The sequence below is a fragment of the Cydia fagiglandana genome, chromosome 9 (assembly GCF_963556715.1).
Source record: "Cydia fagiglandana chromosome 9, ilCydFagi1.1, whole genome shotgun sequence".
Classification (NCBI taxonomy): Eukaryota; Metazoa; Arthropoda; class Insecta; order Lepidoptera; family Tortricidae; genus Cydia; species Cydia fagiglandana.
In genome coordinates this window covers 9310134-9337762 of record NC_085940.1, presented here as the reverse complement: position 1 = coordinate 9337762, position 27629 = coordinate 9310134, and the positions used below count along the sequence as shown (strand labels likewise).

Genomic DNA, 27629 nt, shown 5'->3' with positions numbered 1-27629 from the left:
ATAAAGCGAAGCAATTTGCTTTGAGCTCTGGTACGGGGATTAAGCACGATGCCCGGGAAACGTCTGGGGCTAAAATCACAATGAGAATCATAATATACAGTTGAAAGCACAAAGCCCCACTTTAGCCAAACGGAGTTTTGTGAATTTATTAAGGGAGTGATAAAACATTTCTTGAATTTTGCGTCAGGCCTAACTGACGCCTTTGTCAAATCACCCCGATTGGCTTCCATCGGCGCGACAAGGAAAAACCGGTGTATTTTGGAAAAATATTTACTCTGTACATATATACAATTCCTAACATGGCAAAGATATATAATAAAAACATAATCGTAGCAAATATGATTCTAAATAACTTGCAAATCATTCAATATACAAAATCAAGTTGCTAAGTTTACGTACATACGTAGGTAGTGGAATAGAAAACTCTTCTTTGCAAATCTGTAACAAAACAATTCTAGTACCCTTTGGGAACTATATCACTATTCTCTTATTATATAAACGTTGACGATAACTAGTGAATTCTACATTTAGATAAAACTGTAATATCTACATCTTGACCTAGAATTACTGCTAATTCGTATAGTGGTACTTACAAAACTTTAATTGAACTACAGTCTGTCAAAATGCAAACTTTATCATTAAAATCGTGATAAAACTCTATGTACATTATGTACAATAATGACTAGTTAGGACTAGGACAGCATCATCTGAAGATGAGAGTCCAGAGTAAAGCGAGGATGAAGGATGCGTGTGTGTATTTAGGCTGCGCGTCACTGGACAGAGCACTGGCGTGGCAGTCGGCCTCGTCTGCGCGCAGCTGCAGCAACGGCACGCGGCGGCCGAGCTGATCCTTGCAGGTGGCGCCGCGCACGGCTCGCCGCAGCTCCGCGCCTGCCTCGTTTTCCTGTAGCCATCGCCGCAGCCACGCCCCCAGCCACGCCAGCTCGCACTCGCAACGCAGTGGGTTACCCGTCAGAATCAAGCCGCCTGCCAACAAACAATTGTTGCCGCTTTATATATTATAAATATATTAGGACCATCCGCGGCAGGTAATCAATATTCAATATCTGTGGGGCGAGATTAGCTGAACAAAAATATCCTATTAGACTATGATGAGTTAGCCATATGTTCTACCTCATCGGAATATAATACTCGGCCTATACCTATGTATTGCACGTCGTATTATATGAGTAAAATACTTTTAGGGTTCCGTACCTCAAAAAGAAAAAACGGAACCCTTATAGGATCACTCGTGCGTCTGTCTGTCTGTCCGTCTGTCACAGCCTATTTTCTCGGAAACTACTGGACCAATTGAGCTGAAATTTGGTACACATATGTAAATTAGTGACCCAAAGATGGACATGTTTTTTTTAATAACTTTAAAATATATAGCCAAAAAATTACCATTCCCCCCATTATCTCCGAAACTAATACGGGTCACAAAATATTGAAAACAAAAACAATAAATAGTTCTTTACCTATAGATGACAGGAAAACCTATTACAAATGTGCAGTCAAGCGTGAGTCGGACTTATGTACGGAACCCTAAAAACGTGAGTCCGACTCGCTCTTGGCCGGTTTTTTATTAATCTGATAAATAACTACCTACTTATTAATGGTATGAGTTACATATTGCTACCCGATAAGAAATTTTTTGATATTTTTGGCTCCCAAAAATTAGGCTTCGATTCGAAATGTTTGCGCATGCCTATGTTTTGGCACTTCTTGATGTGTACGATGGAATAGTAAAAATTGTACCAAAAGCGTTTCTAAAGGCGTTTGATTCACAACATGCTTTTAAATTCGAAGAATGTTGATACGTATACTTAAAGCAATACGTATCCTGTAAAATAGGACGGTAAATGGAGAAGGTCGGACACATGAGTGATCTTAGAAAGATTCCCGTGTTTTTCCTTTTAGAGCACGCAACTCTAAAAGGATACTTTTGTTTTTGTTTCAAAGATATCAGTCAATATTTTCGACTTTTACTTGAGACACTTTTTCCCCTCTCCTTGTTTACAATTTCTTTTTCAGATACGCTTCCATGAATCCATTTTGTAGGAAACGAATATTAAAATTTTGTGAATAATCTATATCTCTTCAAGCAAAATAAGCTTGGCATTAAAGTCGGAAATAGATTTGCGACAAAAAATCCGGTAACATTTGTATAATAATATTTTAGGCAAGTCTCGACCAAGTAATATCGAGCAGAATTTAGTCGGAATTGTAGGTACCTAACAAAATTAATTTATTCACAGTCAAAGTAGATCAAACTTCAAATTCAATAGCAGGTTCGTTTGTGAAAGTTAAACTTAAATTACACATTTCGAAGCAATAAGTAAATAGCCAAAAACTTAAATCATACTTGTGCTCGAAAATGTAATTGATATTTAAGCATACCTAATTGATTTATTAGTTTTTCTAAACGCTTTAAAGCGAAGCGAGTGTTGTTCTATACTAAGTAAATATGCTTAGGAAACTTACAAGCATTAAGGTGAAATTCAGATGATAACTGCACCTGCTGTTGCGACATTACTGCTACTGCCGTTACTGTCAATTTCCTTTTCGTGCGTAAGTCCGCGACAGTAATGCGGCTATGAACGTCATTAATTTTATCAAGGAAATTTACAATGATAGCGCCCGTTTCTCCGCCGCAGCAGGAATGCCGCAATAAACTACAGTTGCCGTCCAAATGTCACCTTAAATCTTCTACCACCTCTTACCTGATAACAGCTTAGTCGCTACATGACTCCAGCTTGTAAAGTTTGGGTAGAAAATGGCCGGATTTAGTGTGGTGAGCTGGTTATAGCTCAAGTCGAGGCCCAGCTGAGGCACCTGTCCGAGGTGCCGCATCAGCGCCGTCGGCAACTTCGCCAGGGAGGTGGCTGTTATCCGAATAAACATCTCTTGACTACTCGAAAATGGCTCGAAGGCTTCGTCCGATATTTTACGCAGCCTCGATCCTCGAATTTCCAAGAAACGAATATTCCTTGCGTCAATTCCTTGCAGCTGATCGTCCATTACATCATCAGTCCAGTGAATAATCAACTTGTAAAGGGAAGGAAGGGACGAAGTAATATTGGAGATTCGAAAAGTGGAATGGTTTATGGTGGACCACGTCTGTATGCTCAGGGACCGCAGAGACATTAAGGGGCGGAAGGAATCTTGGTCAACTATATCTAAATGCTTGAGACCGTTCAAATTTAAATGAGATAAGTTGCTCAACCATTTAAAACTACTTGGCGAGATTTTTATGATAGGGTTAAATGAAATATCAAGAATATTTAAATTATTTAAGTGCGACCACATTTTTGGCACCAGAGAGGTAAGACGATTATGGCTAATGTCTAAGTGGCGAAGATTCCCTAGCCGTTTAACGTCAGTCTCCTTAAAGCTGTTAATTAAATTTGAAGTTAAATTGAGACTCGTTAAGTTAGTCAATGGTAAATAAGGCACTGATTTTAAACTTATATTTGCAAGATTCAAATGCCGCAAGTTGGGAAGGTTGTGGAACAACTCTTTAAAGTTTGCTTTTATAGAATTAAAGCTTAAGTCGAGCTGACTCAAACCTCCGAGACAGGAAAAAGTGTTATCGGATAAAACTGTAAGTAAATTGTGACCTAAGTTCAAACTTAATAGAAACTGTGTGTTACGAAATATGTTGCTATCTAAATATTCTATACGGTTGTAAGATAAATCTAGATACCTGAGAGTGAAGCCAATCTGAGAGAGAGCAGTGCTTGGGAATATTGAGATCTCGTTAACACTGAGATCTAGATGTTCGATCATAGTATTCTTAAATACATCTCTAGGAAGGAGTCTTAGGTTATTATGGTCCATTTTCAGGTATCTTAATCTATTTAAATTGCTAAATTGCTCCACTGCCAGCTGGGAAATGACATTATGAGAAAGGTCTAAAATTTGTAACGAAAACAAATCACTAAAAGACTTTCTTTTAATTGAGTTTATATTGTTCTTATGCAAATCTAGTATCTCCAAATGAGCAGCTTGGCCAAACGCTTCACTCGAAATATGCATAATTTTATTATGCGAAAGAATAATTTGTCGTATTGTGGACTCAAATACAAGGAAGATATTATTTGGCACTTCTTGCAAATCATTGTGTGAACAGTCGAATATATTTACCGAAACTGTGGAATCGCCATCTATGCTTCTAATATTATTTCTACTGACATTTAACGTAAACGTAATATCGGCATGAGAAACGTTGAGAAACGAATCAAGCTGAAAGTACGTGAAGTTATTACCTTGGAGCTCTAATATTTCTAGTTTCGGCAAATTAGCAAAGGTTTCCGGCTCCATCGAATCGATTATGTTCCCAGCCAGAGATAAATATCTCAAGTTCGGTAAGTTGGTGAAACTGTGCTTAGTTAAGTTATTGATTCGGTTATAAGATAAATCTAAGTTTCTCAAGTCAGGCATATTCGTAAATGTTCGGCCTCGTATTGAACTTATGAAATTATAGGAAATTCTTATACTGTTTAGAGCTAAGGTAATATTATGATGACTTTCGTCGATAACTATGTCTACGATCCTGTTATAGTCTAGATTTAAATACTTTAAATACGGCAGTAACGCTATGTCTGTTAATCTTAGTATGTGAAAATCATTATTGTCAAAAGAAAGCCAACTAAGGTTTACTAGACCCTCGTCTATTTCGAACGGAAAATAACCACTAAATAGTGTCGAAGATGACTCTAAAACATGCAAGGAGCTAGTAACATTCGAAAAAGATTGCGGATGAACGTAGTATAAGTCGTTGAAACTCAAATTAATTTCTTTTACTGGCATACTAGCCGGGAAAACGTTCTTATAAATCTGTGCAATCCTGTTTCCTCTCAAATTGATAGTCGCTAGAGCAATAGCCCAGTCTCGAAATTCGTCGGGCATCAAATTAGATATCCTGTTATAGCTTAAATCGAGGTAACGAATGGAACCCGGTTCGAGTGTTTGAAGCGAAGAGGGCATGGCAGTTAAAAAGTTGCCGGCCAGAGAAAGCGTCTGGAGGCGGCCGGGGAGGGGCGGCGACTCCTCCAACTGGTTGTACGCCAGAGATAAATGGCGGAGCCGCGCGACCTGCGCCAGGCTGTCCGGCAAGTGGGACAATTTGTTGTGCTCCACTTCCAAGTGCTCCAATGAGTTTTTCAATGATAAAAATACGTCATTGTAAATATATTTAAGGTTATTGTACGAGATAGACAATCTCTCTACACGATTCTTAGCATAAACTAACTTAGGAACTATTGTTAGTTCGTTGAGATCTAAAATAATTTGCCTAATTTGGATTTCTTGGAGTATAAGTATTTCGGTAGAGTCATTTAATCTATTATTACTCAAGTCTAGTTTCTCTATTCTTTTGGTTTTGTTGTTCGTACAAGTGGAATTGTGGTCAAAGTTAATAAAATTATGTCGTAATTGTACACCTTGTAGCCTAGGGAGATTATAAACTAAATCACAGGAGAATTTGTGTAAAAAGTTATTGGAGAGCTTGATGAGGGTTAGGGAGGGAGGTAAGGAGTCCGGACTGATGGAGCGCAGCAGATTGCCCTCGAGATCCAGCTGCAGCAGCCGGCGCAGCGCGCTCAGCGCGCGCGGCCGCAGTGCGCGCACTTGGTTGTTACTCAAAGATAAACTCGTCAATGTGTCTTCTAAATGATGCCATCGAATTTCAGGATCAACATGCGCTATGTTGTTGCTAAAACAAATTTTAAATTTCAATATACTATCCGCTACGAGGAAAGATTTAATGGAATGTCTATTTAAATGTTCGGACTTACTTCTGCAGATTCAACCAATTTAAAACTTTTAAATCTTTCAAGCCTTGTTGCGGTATTTCTGTGAAATCGTTGTATCCGAGATCTAAAGAGGCAAGTGTAACAGCCATGGAACTGGAAAGAAGCAAGTTCAGTTGTTAAAATATCTTTGGTATTCCTTTGGAATACTTTTTAAAGTAGCCAATCCAATGAGAAATCCATATCCATACCTATATGCATGTGGTTCGATGTTATGTAATTTGTTTGCTACTAATACTAGGGTTTGAAGTTTTAGGCCATCCAGTGCGCTTTCTGATAGGACTTCCAGATTAGACATGCTTATATCCAAATGTTGTAACTCTATGTGAGGCCATTCTGAAAAGGAATTATATATATATATATAAGTAGGTAAGTGATAAACACCTTCTTTCTTGTACGAACGAAGGATAGGTAACAGCAGTATGGACCTTACAATTAGTTAATATTAATATATGTTATCCTGTTCGTACGGTACATACCAAAGTCAAAATGACGGAATAAGATAAAGGTTTAATAGCTAATTGAAGCTTATAGCGCGTTTATGTATAACACTATTAATAAGAACCTATTGCCATATTGAAATAAGCGCTCACTTCACACATCAGTTTCCTGACTTACCGAATAAATAATAGTTAGTATGGGAGGTATGGTAAAACGTATTATTAATAAGTTTAAAACTTGTTTTAAACTTATTATAAATGCATTTTATCTATGTATCGAGTGAGCACTCTAAGCATACATATTTCTTCTATAGTATTGCCTAAAAGTACATATAACGTGAATACGAATTATGTATCTACAATTGTACATGATTAAATTAGTAAATAGATACTAGTTCGAAACAATGCTTTGATTATAATATGGAGAGAAATGAATGACACCCTCAAATTACACATTATGCGCCACTTTAATTATCTTGTATAGTATCATGACCGCGTGCATAAATACATTCATTTCAATTTCACAACGTCCGGTTATTGGTTACGGCCCACGAGCTCAACTTTATATAAGTAATTTGGAACCCTATTTCGTAGCCAAAGTAATTCAATCAAAAAGAGTAAATGATCCTTTTCAAAGTAAGGTTTCATAAGTTATTTTATAACAAGACCATAGTTACAATATTCTTTATTTTTATTACACACCACAATAAAATAAACTATACAAAAAATAATCATAGAGGTAACACAATCTGCGGTCTCTTCCAGATAACCCATAGGGTAGTGTCAAATTTTATGACATCGATTTCTTAGCATATATGCCTATTTAAGTCCGTACCTGGAAAGCGGTGTAGCGGCACCGCGATGCAGGACATGTGCTTGTCCCGGCAGGAGCATAGCGGGCTGCCGGCGCACGGCTCCGGGCGCGGCGCCGCCAGCGGGCCCACCAGCAGCGCCAGCAGCGTGGCCCCGTGTAGCGCGCGCACGCACGCATCGCCCAACACCATCACTGCAAACACATGCTCATCACTACACCATCCATGACACATACAAGCATACATATAATCACGCATATTTTCCGGAGGGGTAGGCAGAGACCATGGATTTCCACTGGCTACCATCCATGATATTCTAGACAATATCCTGACTCTTCGAACGAGTCACCAGTTACGTAAGGTGATTTTGACCAGTCAGTACAGAATGTAATAAAATTTATAAATAATTCCAGCTTGACTGGATACAAAATTCGTTGTTCAATGCATGAAAAATGGCGGTATTTTTGTCGATGAAAATATTGTCTTCCTATTAGCGTATAATTATTTATAATTGCAGTTTTTAAATTATTTATTGTTTTTATCTTCTACAATTCTTAGGTCGCATCCAATCACAGTGGACGCGCTGCTATAGCTAAAACAAACGAGTTATAGCACATCTTATATTAAATCTTCTATTGTTAGCCTTCGTTGGGTCCGTACTGAAACCGATACCGTAAAGATTACATTTTGACTTTTCGCAAAAAGTAGGTAGGCAGCTTATTTGGCTCGTCTTTTTAAAATAGCGTATTCTGGACAGCCTACATGTAAATGTACAATTGTATATATTTTACTCGCGGCGATAATGATCGCTAACAGAACGAGTTTTTTGCTACTAAACACTTTTACTACCTACTTATATAAATAAGTCTGTATATATAAGTTTTTAAATAAAAGTAAACAAACAATTTGTACACTTTCAGGTTATAACCTTATAACATTTATTGGTTAATCAACCAAATACAAAACCGCCTGGATCAGTCACTGAACGACCGGCTTTGACCTACATTTTGATCATAAATAATGTTTTCATCTACCCTCAATTAACCTTAAGGAGCCATTGGGTAGATTTTGTTTACTTTTATTTAAATACCCAAAGATACAGAGTACAATTGAGGTTTCAGTTGTTCTATATAATTTCGAGGAAATAAATAGGTAATGAGATTTATATTACCTATAAAGGAAATTTCAAACTTTTACATACCTAAGCTGCATGTAACTAAGTAGCAAACAGAGTGCACGTCTCGGTTGATGGAAATCCTTAATGCACGACAGAGTAAATTTGATCTCAATATCTGAAAGGGATCTAGCGTTATCGTATTTTTAAGCAAAGGATACCGCTCACGCCTTCTCCCTCAAGGGTTAAACAAATTGAAATAAGGGCATGCGCCGTACCTTCGCATAGTCGAAGTGCCAGGTGAATAAGTGCTAGGAAAACAATAGTGCCTATCCCTTTTTTTATTTTTTTTGAGGCTTACGTAAACTGTTTAGGTATTTGGTGAAGATCTTTTTTTTAATTACACCTAAATATCCAGTAGACAACAAGTATCAATATAGGTGCCAGGTATCGAATATTATTTTATAATGTAGCCCAGTTATCGTGCGATTTTTTTGAGATAGGTTTTATCAATTTAGTTTCTTTCATATTAGCCTTACGAATGATAATTGAGAAGGAAATATTACTATTATTATTATTTGTATCTCCTTGGATATCACGGGCCTATAATCCCGGTTTTTTGATAGGCTTGCGTGGGGACACAGATCCAACACGTAGAGGCCCCTTGGAGAGCTTTAATGTCATGTAGAACGCCTGCTGGAACCCGTTCACAGGTGCAACAATAGATACCCATGAACCGGTCTCAGCAGGCATTTGGACTATTATTATTATTATTATTTTTCTACAATCTAAAATCTTAATAATAAGTTACAAAACAGTCGCATACCAACAGATTCAGACAACTTTAGATATTCAAATAAGTCAAGTAAAAACAAATGTAAGATTTGTTTTGTATAACAAATATATGTATGCAATATAAATAGATACCCCACAACCATACAAAGCCCAATTTTTTATACAAGAAGTGCTTGAGGAAAAATGGGTCATGTACTTTTCAGGATTCGTGATCGTATCGATCTATCGTAAAGAAAATGTATATATTTTGCAATGTCAGCAGGCTTACTTAAGAAAAGGAATTATATATATGTTACAATATATGAATTTTCAGTCTCTCACCCAAGTACAATCAGCATGACCCCGATATAAAAAAGATGTAATTCTTTATTTGTACAACAAAACACACAAAAGAGCCGCAAATATAAACTAAAATATTGTAAAATTACAGGGTTATATTCTCAGCACATTTTCAGCAGAAACAGAACCTGCGTTTGTGGTCTATTACGGCTGACATAGCGTCTCGTTATTTTAGATTGTGTCGAGAACCCCTGGATACGAGATAAAACAACATTAATATATTGTACTCTGATATTCTTGTGTTACGAGTATTACGACAACGTTCGTTGGTACAACACTTCCTTTGTTGCGCATTTCTTTGAAGTTATTTACTTCACGAGCCAACGACAATTTCTATAGGTACCTCGATGGAAGTTATTATACTTAGGCTCACTTGCACCGTCCCACTTACACAGGATTAAGTGATTAAATCGTTAACCCAGTGTCAAATTGTACTGGTAACCATAGTAACTCCAGGTTTAACCGGTTAACCTTGGTTAGTGGAAATGGTGCAAGTGGCGCCTAATGATACATTTATTTCTGGATATTATTCTTAGTGTGGGTAAACTTATTTTGTCGTAAAACATCATGGATATATTTAGTTGTCCTACAATTTGTGCCGGCCAATATTACGCACCGTAAGACATCAAAACACATTCCTTTCATGTGGTGGAATTATTAAACAGTTATTTTCCAGGATGAAATGGTGTAGGTGTAGGCCATGAAGGGTCATGGGGCATATTTATTCTTCAATTCAGGCACATTACAATGCACTTTAATGCATCAAGGCCAAAAACTATCACTGCTTCTAACCGACACAACCCCGAGTAAATTATTAAGTAGTTTCAATTAAATTATTTATTTTCATTCCTAAAAGCGGGAAAAGGTCGAGGTTCCCTTAAACAACCACAGATGCCCAGAAATCAGCGGTGCTAACAACGTAACCGTCATATTAAATACTAGCGACCCACCCCGGCTTCTCACGGGTTAACAACCTCAAAAATCACTTTATTGATATGAACTTATCGCGAACACACAAACAGGCAGACGCGGGGCGGGGGGAGGGGGGTGTTTAAAATAAAGTGTAGTGATAAAATGTATAAATCGTGCTAAGAATAATTTTTATACCTACCTTATTTACGGACAAAAAACTTTATGTTGATCAAAGTTATTTTTATTTCTATTCTTGTAGTTATGGTTACCTTACTTCTTTATGGTTTCCTATAGTTATAGACTTGGACAATTAAATAGGCTGCCTTTCAGGTGTACTCAGAGTGTGATCAGGGCGGTCATGGTGGTGGTCCTATGATCACAATAAAAGACCCTATGGTCATTGCGGAGACAATGGGGGCTATCAATTTTATCATCGTAGTTGTCATAGGGGTGATCAATTGATCATAGTGATTACTGACTAGGTACTCCTGCTCAGTGACAAGCGCCCGCAATTCTATTCTATACTACTGATAGTTCGGGCCTTTCGAATTAAGTTGAAAAATACGTATTTTGTCGTATGCGATTATTTACAATTTTTTATTCGCCTACGATTTTGAGCGCTTGAATCTCAAAAATAGGCCCCGGTCGTAATCGAGGACTCATCTGTAATGAGCAGTCGCCTATGTTTGGAGACCTCGAATTACCTTAATACGCTCCATCTTGCAGTTGAGGTAATGTGCGAAGAGACATCAAGGAAATAATTTGAAATTCATTTCAACAAGATTATATTTAAGCGTTCACAAGGAAATTTGTTTTTTTTATAACGAACCGACTAGCAGGGTTTAGGTCATAATTTCATAAAGTTATTTTATATTTTGTGATTTGCCCTGAGGATCCTAAGGTATAGTTTTGATGCTTAAAAATGGATTTTATTTATTTTCGAAAAATAAACTTTTGTTGAAGATTTGGCGTGGGTTCGGTAAAATATAAAATACTTTCTTTATTGTATATTACTATTTATATTAAATAGGTACTTTCTATAAATCTAAAGCCAAAGAGCCATTCATGTAAACATGGTTTGACAATAAAAACTTACTTATTTTATATCATTTATTTCATAAACTCCGAACAACTTATAAAAGCTACTAACTACATATATTAATGTACCTACAAACTGAGTTACACAAAGTTCATACTTGTCAACTAGAAACACAATTTTCTTCAAAACTTTTAGAAAGTTGACACCTAATAATTAACGTAATAAATATGTTGTAAACATTATTTGGGGTAAATACGTACCATTACATACATACAACTAGTGGAATATTAAAGTGCTCAATAAATTATTCAAGTACCTAATGCAGGCTGTTTAGTGTCGGGCACACGTGGCCATGTTCTCAGCCTTATTCATTAAGGACACAAACCGAAGAGAACACAAGGGCACAAAGGTCAGCATTTAATATTAACCAAGTGACCGCTTCAACTTAAAACTGTAGTTTGCTCGTCTCAACTTATGCATGAATTAAATTGTTAGGCAGAAAATCCAAAATTATTCGTGAGTATCTAGCGCGGTCTAACGGTCACTAATTATAGTTCGTTTTTTTTTGCATTAGAAAGATTGATTGATTGATTGATTGATTTTGTCTGTAAGGTATTTGTAATATGGGCCTTGTTGCCTGAATTAAATTTCTAAATAAATAAATAAATAAATTAGAAAGAACTTGCAAGAAGGTAAGCGATCTTAACATGTCTTTTTTTTTAAGTAGTAAGGAAGTTAGTAAACAACATCCTAGTAACTCAGAAATTTGGCAAGAAGCCAACACCAGACAAAAACGTCCTAGAAATAGCCCCGACAAGAAGAATGAGAATCCTCAAAAGCAAACAAAATTAAGTACATACTGGCTAAGCCAAACGGTGACGCCGGCACCGATACCAACTTCAAACTCATTCGAAACACTAGATTTGCTCAAAGATGAAGAAGAAACCCAAACTACTGAAAATAACCCAAAACCTCCCCCAATGCTCATAGATGATGTCGAGAACATCAATCCACTAAAAACATTACTCGAAACATATGCCTCGAAAAATTACGAGCTGAAAGTCTTACGTAACAACAGAGTTAAAATCCATATTAAAACAATGGAAATATACAAGGAAGTTGAAAAACAACTGGATTTGAGAGGAACTCAATTTAACAGCTATAAACCTAAACACGAAAGATCCTTTAAAGCCGTAATAAAAAACATCCACCCATCAACCGATGTAAATGACATAAAAGAAGCCTTGAACGAAGTTGGCCATGAAACAGTAAATGTATGGAATATAAAACAAAGATTTACGAAAAAGCCATTAGACATGTTTATTGTAGAACTTGCACCGCAAGAAAACAATCAAGATGTATACAAACTTAAAAGCATCCTTAATTGTCGAGTTGTAGTAGAGGCTCCGAGACCAGTACACGAGATACCTCAATGCGGAAATTGTCAACGCTATGGGCACACCAAAAAATATTGTCACCGAAAACCAAAATGCATAAAATGCGCTGGAGACCACCCATCGGCAAAATGCTCAAACAAATTTCTAGGAAATAAAGTAAAATGCACTCTATGCGAAGGACGGCATCCGGCGAACTATAAAGGCTGCAAGGTCTATAAAGATCTCCAAAAACGAACAACGCCCAAACTGAGGCCAAAAAAAATACAAGATGAAGATGACGATAAAATTCACACAACTAAAAGTAACCCAACACACACGGATATGGGCATGTCCAGTCAAAATGGAAATTCTTTTGAAGGCACAACCAAAACAAGCTGGAATACAAAACCCAATAATAATAATAACCACACAGATTCCGGTGGAAACGTTAATAATGACATGAAACAATTAACAGAGATGTTTAAACAAATACTGAACCAATTAAGTACAATGACAAATGTATTAACAAATCTAATGACCATTATGTGTAAAAATTCAGCGAAATAAAAATTGCACAATGGAACGCCAACGGGCTGCCAAAACACTTATTAGAAGTGAAACATTTTCTAGAAGACAATGACATTGACATTATGTTAGTGTCAGAAACTCACTTTACGAGTAAGAGTTATTTTAAAATCCCCAAATACAAACTGTACCACACTATGCACCCGGATGGAAAAGCCCATGGTGGCTCTGCAATAATAATAAAAGAAAAACTAAAACACTATGCAGTCGATCCATACTGCACGGAAAAAATTCAAGCCACAAGCATAATAACCGAAGATCACAAAGGGGAGATTAACATAACAGCCCTGTATATACCACCAAAGCACAACTTGAAAAAGGAAGACTACTCATCATTCTTCTCGACACTTGGGCATCGATTTTTAGCTGGAGGAGACTATAACGCCAAACACACCAGATGGGGCTCAAGGCTAATTACACCAAAAGGCCGAGAGCTCTTAAAGTCAATCGAGTCCCTCCAACTCGGTATAGCGTCAACCGGTGAACCCAGTTACTGGCCTTCGGATTTAAACAAGAAACCGGACTTAATAGACTTCATAGTTACTAAGGGATTTCATAACTCTTCTCTGAAATGCAAATCAAGCTTGGACTTGTCCTCAGACCACTCTCCAATTATATTACTAGTAAATTGCCCAATCTCACCTATTACGAAAAAGTGTAAATTGCACACGAAAGGTACGAACTGGCCATACTTTCGGGAACTAATCCAGCAATCACTGGACTGCCAAATCCCTCTAAAATCAGACGAGGATATCACCCAAGCTGTCGAATTATTTAATACTACCGTACAACAAGCTGCTTGGGCTGCAACTCCTATCCCAAAGGATATAAACAAAGAACTGTTTCTATACCCTAAACATATTTTCGAGCTACTAAAACAAAAACGCCAGGCCAGGAAATTGTGGCAATCAACCAAGTTCCCAGGCCATAAAAAGAAATTTAACTACCTCGCATCTAAACTCAAGGAAGCCCTTGCAAGACACAGAAATATACCTACAAAACCTTGATGCGACAAAAGCCACTGATTATTCACTCTGGAAGGCAACAAAAAATCTGAAAAGGCCCATTGCCCATCAACCCCCGATCAGAAATGAAGATGGGAGCTGGGCAAAAAGAGATTCTGACAAAGCAGAGGCATTTGCGAGACACCTATCCACAGTTTTCACGCCAAATGACGATCTTGATTCAACAAAATTGGAAGAAATAACAAAAACACTAAGCCAGCCTCACCAATTAGACTTACCCATTAAAAAATTTACTTACACAGAAGTCATCGGTGCGATCAAAAGCCTCAACATACATAAAGCTCCAGGATATGATCTCATTACTGCAAAAATCCTCAGAGAACTACCGCACATTGGAATCAAATTCCTAAGTCACATCTACAATGCCGCGCTCTGGAGAAATTTTGTCCCTCCGCAATGGAAAGTTGCTGAAATAATTCTAATCCCAAAACCTGGCAAAGAACCCACAGAAGTAAAATGGTACCGTCCGATTAGCCTGCTACCAATACCTTCAAAAGTTTTAGAAATATTGTTCATGAAAAGAATAAAAGCAGAGGTTACGAAGACTGATTTGATCCCGTTACACCAATTCGGATTCCGGCAAGGACATGGTACTGTGGAACAGGTTCACAGGCTAGTGGAGCAAATAAACCTTGCGTTTGAACAAAAACTTTATGTGTCATCAGCGTTCTTGGACATATCCCAGGCTTTCGACCGGGTTTGGCATGAAGGACTCTTATTTAAAATATTAAAAAACCTTCCTATCAATTATTATAAATTTATCACTTCGTACCTCAACGAACGACACTTCTATGTAAGCTATGGCAGTAGCACTACAAACCTTCATGGGATAGAAGCCGGTGTGCCGCAAGGAAGTGTCATGGGCCCATTACTCTACCTCATATATACCTCGGATCTCCCAAGCGCCGAAAATGTTCTAACAGGAACTTTCGCCGATGACACTGCTATACTAGCAGTAGCCGACACTCCCGCCGGTGCATCAGGAAAGCTTCAAAACAGTCTCGACGATATATCAAAATGGCTCAAAGACTGGAAAATTAAAGCGAATGAGACAAAATCGGTGCAAGTAACATTTGCGCTAAGACGTGAAACGTGCCCGGAAGTAAAATTTAATAACATATGTATACCCCAATCCGACCACGTTCGATACCTAGGAATCTACTTGGACAGGAGACTAACTTGGAAGAAACACATCTTTACAAAACGAAAAGCCCTCGGACAGCAGCTGCGAAAGATGTACTGGCTTTTAGAACGCAAATCTCAACTCAGCCTAAACAACAAACTACTACTTTACAAGTGCATACTAAAACCAATATGGACTTATGGGATCCAGCTGTGGGGAACAGCCTCAAAATCCAATCTAGGAATTCTACAGCGCTTCCAATCAAAAATACTACGTATTATCACTAAAGCCCCGTGGTACATCAAAAACGAGAATTTGCATCGAGATCTCAAAATCAAAACAATAAACCAAGAAGTGTCCGACACCTTAGACAAATATCGCAAACGAATGGAGAAACACCCAAACTTACTAGCGAGAAACCTGATGAAGGAACCACCCAACACTACTTTTACAAGGCTGAAAAGAAGAGCACCCCAAGATCTTATAAAATAAATATAAGATTTTATGAAATTGATGGGCGTATCAAAGGATATCGCACCACGCACGACTATTAAAAATACTTAATGTCCAGCTAAATGTCAAAGATAGACAGCTTGCAGGATTGGAATGGAATCAAAAAAAAAAAAAAAAACATGTCTTTTAATTGAAAAACGCTTTTTAAAAATCAAAAACGATTACTTATGAAAGCAGAAGAATTTAAATGATTGTATTAGATTCATAATTGTTACATACTTGCCGTAACTTATTTTTAAAATGTGTTTTTCAATTAAAAGACACATCATGATTGTTTACCTTATTTCTAATGCTAAAAAAACGAACTATAGTCTTTAATCAGCACTGTGGTAGTGTTTTTCGAAGCTAAAATATACATGTCATTATGGAATGAATGATTATAATTTAAGTTCGGCTCGAACTGAGACTAGACTAAAAAGTCCAAAAACTATATAAAGTGGATTCATAAGTTATAATTTAATATTCGACACGATTGAATAAAAAAATTATAAATTCATTATGGCTGCGTTTTTTTATAATTTCGACTACGGATTTAGGTACATTGAAAGGCCTTTCACATCCTCAGATATCTATTGTTATTATGATCGGACCAAAATTGAATGAAATCAAGATGGCGGCCGTTTATATACAATTTTGACTAAGGATTCACATTGACGAACCTTTCGCTATGATTAGAACATAAAATAACAATAATAATATATTTGAACTTTGTCGTTTGAGTTTATTGCCAACATACATACACACACGCCGGGTCTGCCAACAGACAGACCCGGCGGGGGACTTACTGCCGTATTCGAACTTCAAGATATTCACAAGAGACGACACGTACTAGATTCATTCTAGATACGTTATAGTTTAGATATCAACTAGTTCTCTTTTGCAGCGCAATTCGGGCAACCAATGTCACTTTTACGTTAGATAGAGTAAGATATGTATTAGATGTGAATTGGATCTCTAAGTCATATCCTGTGGAAATCGTTCAAAAGTATCTCCAGAATCGCGCAAATGTCAAATTTGACAGGTTAGATCTTAAACATAATTATCGTTATCGTATCTTGGTGATGTATAAAGATATCTAATAGATGTCTTTTTCAAAATCCGAATCGGGCCATTCGTGTTATAAAGTGTAGTGATGTGTATGAGAGTAGATATACATTGTGATTTTTTAAACCTTGATGGATATGACAAGGGAGGATATGATATAGCAGAGGTGTTATTATTGTTTGTTCTTGTTTTTAATGTCTATGACTCATTTCTGCCTGCTTTTAAAAAGGCCTAAGTGCCACGTCTAAACGGTACCTAGATGTAATTGTTGTTACCCAATGGTGGCTAACAATGAACCCGACGCATTGCGTATGTTTTGAGGCGGCGCACGCGTATCTAGACATGTCTCGCATATAGAGACAATAACCTACTACAGAAAATCCAATATTAAAAAATATTTGTCATCTCGGGTATAACCGTCACCTCATTTTCAAGTACATATTTTGTTCTTAGAGTGCGTTTCTAAAGCAATATTATTATACCAGCTAGGTAAATAGGTCTAAAATAATGACATGAAATTGTTAGAACAGTTTCACAATCGCTTATGCTCATTTGCTAATCATAACATTATTAATATGAATAAATGTGAATTTTAATCCGTCACCAACTTACACAATTAGAAGCATTTAAAATACAAATTAAATAAATCTAACGAAAAATTAAACATGTTATTGATATTGCGCTAGGAGTGTATTAGAGGCGTGTATACTAAAACAATTACGAGTACTTACGAGTAGTAGTAAAGTTTGATAATGTTGTTCTATATATGATTATGGAGGATACGAGTATGTTTGATGCTTCGCCACTGGTACCACCTATACGTATACCTTTTTGTAAAATGAAAGCGACTGATTTAACCCCAGTCACGAAATTAGAACGTTGCATGCATACCTATTAACTAGGAGCCGGCAAACTCGAACACGTACGAAATCATCTCCTAATTGCTCAGACAGCATCCCGCATGTACTAAATTACATGACACGCTTCCAATGAACGCATAAAAAATTACAAAATTTCATTTTCACGCGCGAAAATTCAAAGAGAATTCATTTGACAGCAAAAGTTGTTGCGTTATTTACGCTTTGTGAAGGTGCTTTATAGTAGGTAGTCGAGAAAATAAAGATTGGAGTGGAGCCAGAGGTTGGCGGCGGAAAAATGCGGCTGCACCCGAGTCGCGCTTTGAATTACGTTACGGTAGCGGCTATTGCGGCGCGCCTTCTTATTATACGGATGGAGATGAGAACGGAATCTACTCCTAACGTGCCCATAAGAGTCACATAGACCCAAACTATTCACCTACTTGAGCATGTCCGCATGCTCTCGGTGACGGTTTCAGTTACTTGGAAGTACCTAATCCTAATGTGCGATAGGTACCTATTCAAACTAAGAAGCTTTCTTTATGAGTTTTCTTTATCATTCATTGTCATTTTCTTTATGGGTTTTGAAGAAAAAAAAACACGTTAAACGTATACGAAAATGAATTTGCAAAAGCAAGTTAAGCCTCCATAAGTTTCATATTATTAGGTATAACGATTTTTGTGATTTCACGTCACGAGCGGTCAAAAAGCAATTCTGAGTTGCGTTATGTTATGAGGATAGGTTAATATATTCATATGTTGGTGTTGCAAGTATGTATAGACCATTATAAGTTAACAATTAATTTGTGTCTAATGTGTCTAACTATGAAGATCCCAAATTTATTACACAGACCCGTGATAAACAAAACTCGTTTATGCTCTGACAAGAACATTCCCTTCAAACCCTTTAAGATAAAATGTGATCGTAAAATTTGACAGGTCATTAAATTTCGCACGACTCTGTTTAGAAATTCTGGAACTTTATTTAAACTCCATCCTGTTCTTGTTCACTGTGAATGTACTCACCTACTGCCGTACTTCTTATTTTATTTACCTACCTACTTATTTAGTGAGAAAATCGTCACATTCGTATCGGAGCATATTGTTTTCCATAACCACAACCAAAAAACTTCGACATAAAAGGAGATACCTTATACATATTATCTTTACTATTGCGTAAACTAACGGATAAACAATTCATAATAGGTAGGTAGGTACTTAATTTTTTATAAATAGGTACTCATTGAGACTCATCTCGACAGTGCGAGAACTCGCACGCCCGTTTCATTGAATTGAGAACCTTTTGTTTGAAGTAGGTAGGTATGTTAAAAATAGTTAGGTAAGTCCCATCACAATATGTGGCCGTGTTGAAAGTGTTGTAGCTAACCTAGGCCAATGGTAGGTACTTCAATAATGATTTGTGACACATTTTGTCGTGCTGACGAAGCTGGGACAAGGTTCCGCTTTCACCTAACCTAATTAAACACGTCTCTGGAGCGAACTTCTATCAAAAGCGGGCACGAAGTTACTATCTATTGTGACGCCCTACACTATATAGGTACCTACGTTAAAATCTTAACTTTACTAACGATCGATCTAGCTGGCTTCTTTAGCAGAACCTCACGCTCCATCTTCACCATCGTTATAACTTAAAGTCCCTCTATCGGGCGCTTTTATTTATATAATGTAACATATATAAACCCGTTTTAAGTGAAAACGCATTTTTTCCTAGTTAAAACTACGAGTATAGTGTATTACATTTCACAACGGGACTTAATCACATATCAAAGTTTTAAGATTTACCTCCAACGTTTCGAGGACGGCGTTGTCCCCGTGGTCTCGGAGACTGGCTAAAGTTGACATCAACATCTTCTAGCCGCGCGAATGTTTCGAACGTGCGGGTGCACTTGGTCTTGAAACGTCGGAGGTACTTAAATCTTAAAATTTTAATACGCGACTAAGTCCCGTTGTGCAATTTAATAATGCTTAAAATCATGAAAGTTTAAATCAGCGAAAACTATAGTTTTCCTTATCGCCTTGGTGAAACCACGTTTTCTAGTTATGTAAGACTAGGTTAGACAAAGTGCCTTGGTGCCTTTACCAATAATGGAAAAATGAAAATGCAACATCTGGGTAGTTCCAAAATAATAATATTATATTGAGATTACTAACTTATGGAAAGAAAGATTAATCATTTCAACATTAAAGAATTTTCCCATGTTAAAAGAACGTCTAGACCAATTTATATTTTATGAAGGCAAATTTCTTTAAGTTAGATTTGCTTAATTTTAATTTTAACAAGCAGAAACGTCTGCGAACGATACAATTATGCTTAGAATAAATTTAAAAGTGGAAAAATTACTGTCTTGGGTGAGACTTGAACTTACGGCCTCTGGATCGATACTCCAGCGCGCTGCCATCTGAGCCACCAAGACGTCATCCATAGCCAGCAAATCTTTCCACCATTGGGTCAAGGGGACCCTAGCGACATCTACGACGTACGGTAGATCGTGTACCTTACGGTAGGTACGGTTCGGTAGGCCTTGAGTTCAAGTCTCATCCAAGAGAGTAATTTTTCCATTCTTTAATTTATTCTAGAGTTTAGATTTGCTGTAAATAAAATGTAAAATATGAGGCTGTATCTTACACCTAAATTAAAATCTTTCAAAAATGCGTAACGTTAGCTTTACTTACCATACATAAATATGGTTCGATCTATAAAGATCTCATAAATAGACTGACAACTTCCTGCGTACGTCGATAATCTAGATATAAACAAAAATTGACTGTTTTAGTATCGTTTATGTATTTTGACTAAGATTCAACCATGCAATTTAAACAGTGTTCCAGCAAACACTAAACCGTTTAAAGCAAATCACATAAGTTACACGTATGATATGCAGTCTTGGTAGCACAAACAAAGCGATACTCTCTAGCCGCTCCAACTGTTTTACCTACTGGGCTCCACTAAATCTTGCACGGCAACGGAGGAGCTCAAACATCGCCGGCTGAAGCACACTTGTGTACAAACGGAGGATCCTTTGGGATAGCGTATAATGCACTCGGAAGATTCTCCGGCCGCAAGGTTCTGCAGGCCGTTGACTTTGAGACGTAAGTAGGCCAGATTTTAGTCCAAACGATTTAAGGATTTTAAAGATCATAAGCAAAACTTCCATTCGATCAAACGTAATTAAGACAATTTGGATTCAAATATCAAATGGGATCGTAGAATAGGTAACCTTATATTTTTTCAAAAATTTGCGCTAATTATAAAAGTCTTGTGAAGGTGCATAACAATGTATTCAAAATACCGCAGACTTTTAAATATAACTTTTACTGTAGACTTTTGATGGAGTTTAAGTATTTGGTATTCATTTTGAATCGGACTTACCTACTGCTTGTTACCACTATACAGTATTGGTAATCATTAAAAGATGTGGTGTACCTATTAAATTTTTTACATAATTTTAAATTACCTATAGATACGTCGGTCGGCAAATGGAACCCTTATAGGATCACTTTATTGTCCATTAGTCCCTTTCTCTCGGGAACTCGTGGAGGTTCAAGCTGGAATTGATACAAATAAACATCATTTCAGATCTGCTATCCCTTAGAGCAGTGAAAAAAAGAAACTTTTAAGTCAACGCAGTCTAAAGATAAGTCCGTGTATGTCCCAACAAGGGAATCAAAATCTATAGGCCTCTTAGGACTCTTAAGTGACTGAAATTTGGCAAGGAGCACTGCCATGACATTGTGCTACATACATATAGCACAAGTAAAGAAAAATTACGAAAACCGTAAATTTGTAGTTACATCACGAAATAGTTACTTTTTGCTATTATAAATGTATGTGCAGTTGGTAAATTAACTTATTAACCGCTACCTACGTCAATGTATTGGGCCAACAAATTTCCAACGGCAAAGTTAAGTATATCTCTCAGTACTGGTTTATCTATTCGTTAGAGGATTGGGAATCGAAGTGTTGTTACATAGTTAAGTTTATACGAAATCCGTAGTGCGCGAGTCGAATTGATACTTAAGTTCTGTTTTTTTATTATTATTAATTGATTCATGTTCCGAAAAACTCATCTGCATTTATCGATTATCGCTGGATGGAATTAATAATATCTACGAATGGTGCCAAACGAGCCGAGCATTCGGAAACTCTAAATAAAAGCGTTTTGTATGCATAAAGCAAAATCCGTTTTTCGTGCATAAAAGAAATCTGATTATCGCCGCGCGCACTGACTATTCTATTTCCTCTTAATTGTAAAGAGTGATAATTACTGGATTTTATTTGTGGTAATTGACGCATTAGGAGCGGAATGCTAAAGAGACTTAAAAATAAACGATCTGGAGAAAGAAATTAAAAAATGAATGAAACCGTAACGAAGTGCTCACGACGAGGAAAGTGAGAAATTATTTTAAAGCAACTGAAGCGGCGCCTAATAAGAGTTGCAAAACTTCCGCGGAGATTTTCAGATTAAGGTTTTTTTATAAACCGTCTTGTATTAGGGATATCGTTGCTCAAACTCGCAACTTTATCATCAAACTTTGTACGAATATAATTACTTAATAGAAGTGTTAAATAGCTCGTCAGCTTTCCGTAAAGTGCAATTTCATGTCATTACATTCGATATTACATTGTTAACTTGAAAATCATTTTAATGCCACCAAACTTTCTAAGCACTTCAACTGAAAAGTTATAGCAGCAACGTTGTTGTAAAATGCTCCATGCTCCTCTGGTAAGCCGCAGGAATACCTATTTCAGTTTTGTTTTATGATTCAGAGTAAGCAAACGAAGAATGAAATTATTAGGAATATAGGTATAAGAGTAGTTACGTATATTCTTCTACCTATTTTTCACAATACATCCTCCCATCCCATGACTAGTTACCTCTGAATTTATCTTTATTTATCTTGATGAGTAGGTATCTAAGCTACGCTACGAATAAAAAGTAGACAAACATAAAGCCCCTTCATAAAACTTAGCAACCTTTTACAAACCTATGTAAATTATTGGGCCCGATTCGGATTTAAAAAAATAGACATCTGTTAGACATCTTTTAGACATCACCAAGATACGATAACGATATGTTTAAGATCTAACCTCACGGCACAATTGGTATATAGATTGGCTGAAGTTATGCTTAACAAATAAATTCTAATTATTTTTATTTTAAATGTCCACTTATGTACACTTATTTCTGAAGATATAAGAAGCGGCTTTATAGGGCCGATATGTACAAATGTATAAAGGTCCAATTAAATAATAAATTAAAAAAAAAAAAAAAAAAGATCTAACCTGTCAAATTTGACATTTGCGCGATTCTGGGGATACTCTTGAACGATTTCCACAGGATATGACTTAGAGATCCAATTCATATCTAATAGATATCTTACTTTATCTAACGTGAAAGTGACATTGGTTGCCCGAATTGCGCTGCAAAAGATAACTAGTTGATATCTAAACTATAACGTATCTAGAATGGATCTAGTACGTGTCGTCTCTTGTGAATATCTTGAAGTTCGAATACGGCAGTTTGTCTCTTTCTAACAAGTGGAAATATTAAGATAACTAACGATTATCAACGGTGTGTGTTAGATGTGACGTACGTTTATGAATAACATCAAAAATCAGTTATTGGATTACTCAACTTCGTCACAACTATCTATCACGAACATCCAAAATCGAAATTTCTTTTTCTGCCTCTGTCGCTCTTGCATATTTCTGTTATAGAGAGGCAAATAACTAAATTTTTATTTGATATTTTTTCAATAGGCCATCTGAGGCTCGTCACTGAACAAAAACTGTCATGATCATAAATTCTGGTCATCCCCACATCCAAGATTTCAGTTAAAGCCATTTATGTTTAAATTCCTTCAAAATCATTCCTTTTTCTTAAAAATATCTTATATTCATGTTACTTTATAGTGACTTTTCCTTTAATATTTCTCCGATTGCCAATCATATAGGTATTCACTTCTTAAGAAAAATCAACAGCAATCGTTCTTAACCAAATAATAAAAAAAAAGAAAAACAAATCAGATATCAATGTTAGCGCCACTTGCACCATCCCACTAACCCGGGATTAACCGGTTAAACCGGTAATCCAGTGTCAAATTGTACTGGTAACCATGATAACTCCAGGTTTAACCGGTTAACCCCCGGGTTAGAGAATGGTGCAAGTGGCCCTTAGAGATGCAAATATACTTGTGTGGTCGTGTGTGACGTTTTTGGTTGAAGAAATATCACACTGAAAGATCATTAAAACTCGAATTAGCCTGCTGAAATAAGCAATAAACTTTCAAAATGGTTATGTACTTAATGAATTCAATTTCAATATGGGTGGCACGATTTAAACAACTCGTCGGCTAAATCGTACCGATGACAGTCAAAAAATGCAGTCGAGGAAGTAGATTCGATTTCTTGTATATGGCAGTCAGTCAGTGATGTGATGTAGGTAGGTAACTGCTAATTTTGACAGGTTCGATAAGTGCGAATATAGAGTTGGACCAAGAAAAGTCAGCCGCGATTTTGATAGCCCACGCAGTGCAAGTGTTATTCATACGTCATAATTTCATAGAAGTTAGCCGTTTAAAATGACACTTGCACGGCCTGGCTCTATGACGGGCTGAAATCTGGCTGAAATAAATTTCGAATAAATTTTGGTAATTTGAATTGATTTGCAGTAGCGCGTGCGCCTCCGGTGTCGTGATAATGTAAGTAAAAAGCTTAGAGGTATTTAATTGTATTAAATAATAGTGTAACAAAGGCACATTGCTAAATGAATACTAATAGGCTTATTCTTATTTAAGATGATGTGAATCAGATCGAATCATGTGAATTTCACATTCTCTTATTAAAATTAGAATAGGTACGCCTGTTCTCAGTCAACGTAAACTCAAAAGATAATGCCTACATCTATAAATTGATCACCTGTCATGTTCATACACGTCTCGATGCCGGTTTCTTTAGCGAAACAATCCCGTTCATTTTTTCGCTAGCAACGCATGGCTGTCAACCCTACGTAAAACCGCTGCGTGTATTGACTCTTAAGAGCCTCCCGACTTTGCACCTTCCCATAAAATAGAGCTACTTAGTAAACGCCGGATTTGCACGTGCTAAGCCCCTGTGAGTATCAGGTACTCGGAAATATCAACCCTTTTATCAAAAGGTAAGTAATGTTATGAATTTATTTATATTTCTAAGAACTTGGCGGGGAGTCGAGACTACCTACGCCTACCTTAAATCCTTAGAGCTGTAGGTAAGAAGATTCATATATTTTCTAGAAAATCTACTGTACCTGCTATATAATTAACTGTTTTTTTTTGTAAATTATGTTTATTGATATTGTTAAAAATAAATGAGGAAAATATTATTAAATTTTCTTCGGACATCTTTTATGTTAACAAAATTTACTTTTACAATTTTACAGTAATTTCATAAAACATTTGTGTTTTATACATTATTTAAATACACCAGTAAACTTTTTATCCGACTCCTTTGCCATACGTATTTAAATATGGCATAAATTTATCTCCATACGGTAACAACGTAACTTTGTCAATGAATAAGAAAATTATCATACATCAGTATTCGGCTCATGAATTTGAAAGAATATAATGGAAACTTTATCTATATTGTATTTTAAACTGTGAGCTCAAAGGTTTCAGAAAAGCAATTTTCTATTCAGGCTTCGGATCACCCACCTTCCATTTTTAAACATTTCATTAAAACGACTCAAAATTAAAACGCGAATTTCCCAAACTATATACCTAAATCGTATAAAATAAGTCCTGCAAAAACTAGTTAACATCTATGTTAATTCTAGAGAGAAAAATTAGTAATAAATGAAAACTTACGAATAGTTAGTAATTAATCACATTTCACAAACACCATTGCAATTTTCAGATCCGAAGTCTAAGCTTTGTGTTCGGCGTTCCGTAGAACTCATTAGTCACTTTTGTCGTATAATTTCGGCGAGTTGTTGACCATGTTAAAGTTGCGCACTGTACGGTTGAACGAACAAGCGGCAAGATGGCGGCGCGACGGGACGCCTCGGCAGCTACGGTGGAACTGGCGAAGGCCGCTCGGTGGGCGGCCCGACCGCGCGGGCTTTCAGCTTCACCTTTCAGGTACCCAGGCCTGCTTGTCGTGCCGCTATTTTTTTTTCTAACACCTAATTTTACGTACTCGCATGCTACACTATACATTCTACAACGTCGGATTAATGGTTGTGTCCCGGAATCGAGGACATTTAACCAATTTGATAGCTAATTATAATGGAGCGAACGAACAAGCCGGCATTTACCAAGAACATTTACCGACAACTGATGGAAAACAATTAGAATTAGATGAAGAAACAAATTAAATGACAAAAAGACAAAAGGTATAAAAAATATAAATACTTAATACATATAAATCCTCATTAGTCCTCGACAGGTTGGTAGTTGTAAAACAACTGCAAAATGTTTTAAAGTATAAGTACGGTGAGGAAGCTCCGCCCTGGACACGGCCCGGTCTAACGTGAGTCATCCTTTAATCGAAATCTATAAGTAACTATTTAATACAGTAAAATTATACATTTTGCGTTTGCGTCAAATCCGGTAGTTCTGATTTTTTGGAGGCTTGTTTATGATGTTGGCCCAATGAATAATCCAAGTTTGTGACCTCGAGCGCCGAACGCAACTTTTTCAAAAATCGAATAAACCGCAATTTTTTTTAGATTTGGGCGATTATAACCCTAAAGTACTAGTTTTTGGTAGTAACTTCCTAGTGCGTTTTTAAAGTAGACTAAATTTGCTACAATAAGACACTAGAATTGTCTCTGTACATCTAATATTTTCCGAGATAAATCCTTTCAAAATTTTACAATTTTACATCGGTTCTTAGCTATAATATAAGGGTTAGGTAGGAAATTTATATGGAATTCATCACCGCACGTTCTACAAAATATTTATTATCCATAAAAAAATGTATGAGTGCCAATTTCGAAAAAAAAACATTGCTGTAGACTTTTCTTGGTCTAACTCTACCTAGTTTTTATTTTTTAGTAGTCAAACATAGACTTTTTTTTTCGATTTTCCCTAGAGAATGAGGGTAGGCAACAGTAATTTCGCCAGACTGCTAGTTAAATTAAAAGTAAACATTAATTTGTGGTAAAAATAATATTAGCCCTTTTTTAAGGCCAGTCCATATAAAATTAAGGAGGGTTATGTGTTCGACCTGTAGCTATTTATCATGTCTGTTTGCCCATTTGTTCTCTCGTCTACTCATTGGCTGAACTGATTATATAATTATACATGTACTTGCCTATATTGCGCAGTCAAGATATAAAAATACCAAATTATTAACAAATTTTTAACGTATTGTGTGATATATATATTTGATGTAACTGGAGATTAACCATACAAGAGATAAGATATAAATCCAAAATCACATATGCCTTAACACATTCACTAAATGATTTAACACATACACTGCCAGCGCTACGCGCCACGAGCGTAGCCGTTACCGCCTAGCGGGTCGCTGGCAGCGAATGTGTTAAGAAGCCTATGTGCCTATCAGGCCAATTCGCTTTTTAGTTATTCGATCTGTTTCCAATATGATACTGATATGTCATTTCTTCAACCAACAACTTCACTTTTTACACTCACAGATCAGTATAAACAATTCGAATAGGTAATGGTCTAAGATACGTTATAACAAATATCTCTGTTATTTATTTGTGATAAGAAGTAAATGATAGATAAGAATTCACATCGACACATTGCAATAAATACTCATAGGTTGCCTAGTAAAATTGCCTGCCTACGTAATATATGTATATACCTTGACA

At 36.6% G+C, this 27629-nt stretch overlaps 1 protein-coding gene across 1 annotated transcript; it reads right to left on the bottom strand.

The window, feature by feature from the left end:
* Nucleotides 1–254: 254 nt before the first annotated feature.
* Nucleotides 255–25932, bottom strand: LOC134667308 (chaoptin). Its single transcript, XM_063524654.1, has 6 exons — nt 25654–25932; nt 7089–7259; nt 6005–6149; nt 5799–5909; nt 2724–5716; nt 255–987 (listed from the first exon to the last, which is right to left on the bottom strand). Exons 2-6 carry the CDS (start codon nt 7255–7257, stop codon nt 704–706), a joined length of 3702 nt encoding a protein of 1233 aa, XP_063380724.1. The 5' UTR covers nt 7258–7259; nt 25654–25932; the 3' UTR covers nt 255–703.
* Nucleotides 25933–27629: the final 1697 nt, after the last annotated feature.